The sequence below is a fragment of the Elephantulus edwardii genome, unplaced genomic scaffold, assembly GCF_000299155.1.
Source record: "Elephantulus edwardii isolate Elephantulus edwardi_28Jun2011 unplaced genomic scaffold, EleEdw1.0 scaffold00113, whole genome shotgun sequence".
NCBI lineage: Eukaryota > Metazoa > Chordata > Mammalia > Macroscelidea > Macroscelididae > Elephantulus > Elephantulus edwardii.
In genome coordinates, this window is record NW_006399863.1 from 11,137,894 (window position 1) to 11,141,700 (window position 3,807).

The 3,807-nt window shown below is 38.1% G+C and overlaps 1 protein-coding gene across 1 annotated transcript; it reads left to right on the plus strand.

The window, feature by feature from the left end:
• The first annotated feature begins 1,971 nt into the window (after nucleotides 1-1,971).
• Nucleotides 1,972-2,925, plus strand: LOC102871242 (olfactory receptor 5AP2-like). The gene has a single exon (XM_006892275.1). The coding sequence runs from the start codon at nucleotides 1,972-1,974 to the stop codon at nucleotides 2,923-2,925; it is 954 nt and encodes a 317-aa protein (XP_006892337.1).
• Nucleotides 2,926-3,807: the final 882 nt, after the last annotated feature.

Below are 3,807 nucleotides of genomic sequence, written 5' to 3' on the forward strand. Positions count from 1 at the left end.
TCCTGTATATTGTATTTCACACATCCTTTCATTCAAGTTGTGTTTCATATCATCATTCATATACATTGTTTTTGAAAAATCCATCTAAACCTTATGTATCCTTGGGATCTCTCCTAATTTTTTCCAAACTCTGCCATGCCAGTGATTTTCTCCTACCTGTGACACACCTCACTCTAAGCCCCCATGATGCCCAACCCTTCGCCTTTTGAATTTTATACATGTTATTTGTTATGATGTCATTTTTACAGTAATGGTCTAATGTAGTATTTGTGCTTACTGAGTCAGAATTAATTCACTCACATAATGTTCTTTAGACTCTCCCATGTTCTATAGTATTTTATGAAATCCTTTAGCAACCAACTTTTGAAAATATAGACTTTGAATCTGCACTCACTTAAAATTTACTTTAGTGTTTGTTAAGCCTTGCCAGAAATAAAATGATTTCTGTTTAAGCTACTTCTAATTTCCCCTAATACCTTCAAAAGTGAGCAGTGTATTGGGTGGAAAATGTCAATTGTTATTTTACTTTTCTTTTTCTGTGAATGCTCTTTTTTGGAATTTAGCATAGTATTGTAATTTGCTGAACTGTAAATAGATGTTCTTTAGTATTTTTCTGTGGTCATCAATGATATAAATTTTTAACATCTGTTCTTCTAGAGTCAAGTCTTTCCCCTGATGTTGTTAATCATATTGCTAGTTTTAATATCTTGTATACTTTTCATTAGTAGTTAGAAAGAATATTAGTGGTCTGAATTAACCCCATCATAATTTTTTTCAGAAATCGTGTCTATAAATGATGTTTATATATGAATTAGATAATTTTTCATACATAATCAAATTTAGGGAGCTCAGGTGGCGCAGTCTGTAAAGAATTGTAGCGTCAAACCAAAGGCTGCACTTATTTTGATGGTTCAAATCCACCAGCAGCTACATACAAGAAAGATGTGATTCACAGCCTCCGAAACCCACTGCAGGACCCTCCATAAGTCAGAGCCAGTTTGATGGGAATGAGAATGAGTGAGATAGAAATTTAAATCTCAAAGGTATTTCTCTGTTACTATTTAAAAACATATTGTCAAAAGGGGCCTTATTTTATGGTTAATTATTACTCAATTACTAGCTGAAAATCATGACTTTAGTAGACAATGGTGATCTAATGATAACAAGTTGCACTGGCAACCCCCAGGTCAGTAATTCAAATCCACCAACTGCTACACAGGAGAAAAACGAGAAATCTCCTTCCGTGTGCCTATGAAATATGTCTTTGCTCTGATTGCCAATGAGAACTAGCTGGAGGGTCAGCTGTGGGTCGGTTCTAACTCAATAGTACACAACAAAATGACCCATAGTCCTAACTCTGGAACCCTAGGGGTGAGAACCTGAGCTGCCAACCCAAAGTCACATGGTTTCAATCCACCAGCTGCTCCACTGGAGAAAAATGGCCAATCTTCTCTCATGTGATTTACAGCCTTTCAAAGCCCATTGGAGAGTCAGTCATGAGTCTCTTCTGATTTCACAGTACATAGTGATGATGACAACAACAATACACATAGTAGTCATAAGCAGTTCTTCAGTACATATTGCACTATGCTTTTCAGTTTTCGCTCCTGTCAGAGTATGCTGTTTTTATTGTTGTTAGATGCTGTCGAGTTGTACACAACTCATAGCGACCCTATGAATGAAAGACCTGAGCACTCTTCACAGAGCTTCTGGATGCAAGCCATTTCAGAAGTGGAAGCCACTCCTGCTTCCAAGCTTGTTTTAATTGGGAAGCTCCACCAAACACTGTCCACCATTACCACATTTTCACATTTGGCACATCAGTGTCCCAGTGTTTAGCATCACAGCAGCCATGAGTTACCTCTGTACAGCAATGCACAGGAGTATTTGGTAGTGAGAAGATGTTTACAGCTTCGTTATGTATTCAGCTCATCAAACGTCTGTTCTATCTTTTTTCCTACCCTAGCCCAAATGACACAATATTTGAAAGAGGCTTATGGTGGAAATCAAACGGAAGCAACAGAATTTATCCTTTTAGGGCTCTCTGACAACCCAGATCTACAAGTTTTTCTTTTCATATTATTTCTATCAATCTACACGGCTACCATGGTAGGTAACTTGGGAATGATCATACTGATTAAGCTTGATCCCTGTCTCCACACCCCCATGTACTTCTTCCTCAGCAGTCTCTCCTTTGTTGACGCCTTCTATTCTTCGTCTGTAACTCCCAAGATGCTGGAGAATCTTGTGTCTGAGAATAAGGCCATTTCCTTCAATGGATGTGCTGCCCAGTTCTACTTCTTTGGCTCCTTCCTAGGGACTGAGTGCTTCCTGTTGGCCATGATGGCCTATGACCGCTATGCAGCTATTTGGAATCCTCTTCTATACCCAGTTCTCATGTCCGGGAGAATTTGCTTCTTACTAGTAGCTACTTCATTCTTCGCAGGCTTTGGGAATGCAGCCATCCACACGGGAATGACTTTTAGATTATCCTTCTGTGGATCGAACAGAATTAACCATTTCTACTGCGACACCCCACCCTTGCTAAAAATCTCTTGCTCTGACACTCACATCAATGGCATCGTGATCATGGCTTTCTCCAGTTTCAATGTCATCAGCTGTGTCGTCATCGTGCTTGTTTCCTATTTATGCATCCTCGTTGCCATCCTGAGAATGCCCTCAGCAGAGGGAAGGCACAAAGCCTTCTCCACTTGTGCCTCTCACCTCGCTGCTGTCACCATATTCTTTGGAACAATTCTTTTCATGTATTTGCGTCCAACATCTAGTTACTCGATGGAACAGGACAAAGTTGTCTCTGTCTTTTATACGATGGTGATCCCTATGTTAAATCCCCTCATTTACAGTTTGAAAAATAAAGATGTGAAAGAAGCTGTTAAAAAAATCTTACAGAAAAGCATACTGTAAAATCATGATATGCATAATGATTCAATGTAGAAGAACATATTTATTCTATTTCTGATTACTTAAATACATATTCCTATTGGAACAGATGCTTTTAAATTAGATGCACTGTTTGGTATCTTGATATCATAAACAAAAATGATGTGGCTCTTATCTTTCAGGACAGTAAATGAATGCAGTGTCTGGAATAATTAAACTTTTGGTATCAGCAGGCCTGGATTTGTGCTCTAGTTCAGTACTTTGTTCTTGTCAACCACTGTTTTATTATATCTATGTTGATGTCTCTTCTTGGATTCCAGGAAAATGGACTGGAAAACAAATTGCAGGCAGGAAGAGTTATTATACAATGTTTCTAGACACAATACATGTAAGAAGGAAAAGAAAGGGATAATTGGAAAGAGGTTGAATAGTGATGAATTCTGATGAACTCCAGTAAACTATATATTTAAATCTCTCTATATAAATTATATATTCATGCTTTCTAACTTTGTAAGAGCTATTATTACCTTTAAGTAATGACAAAGATTGTTAAAAAAGAGTTAGACGTTTGCATCTGCTGTGATATATTTTGGATATGTCCTACCCACTGGAATAGGGCATAATGTGGGACAAGATAATTCCTTAGAGGATAGACAAATTCTCAGTAACTTAAATTTGAGTTAGTATTGTGATGGGAAAGTCTGCTGTTAGGGACCTCTCTAAAGTACTGAAGAGCAATGGTGTCTCTCTGGATACTAAGGTGTGTCTGATACAGGCCATGGTCTTCACAATCACTTGTTATGCATCAGAGAGTTGGACAATGACTAAGGGGGATAGAAGGAAAATTGATGCATTTGAGCTGTGGTGCTGGAGAAGAGTATTGAGAGTACCATGGACTGCTAGGAA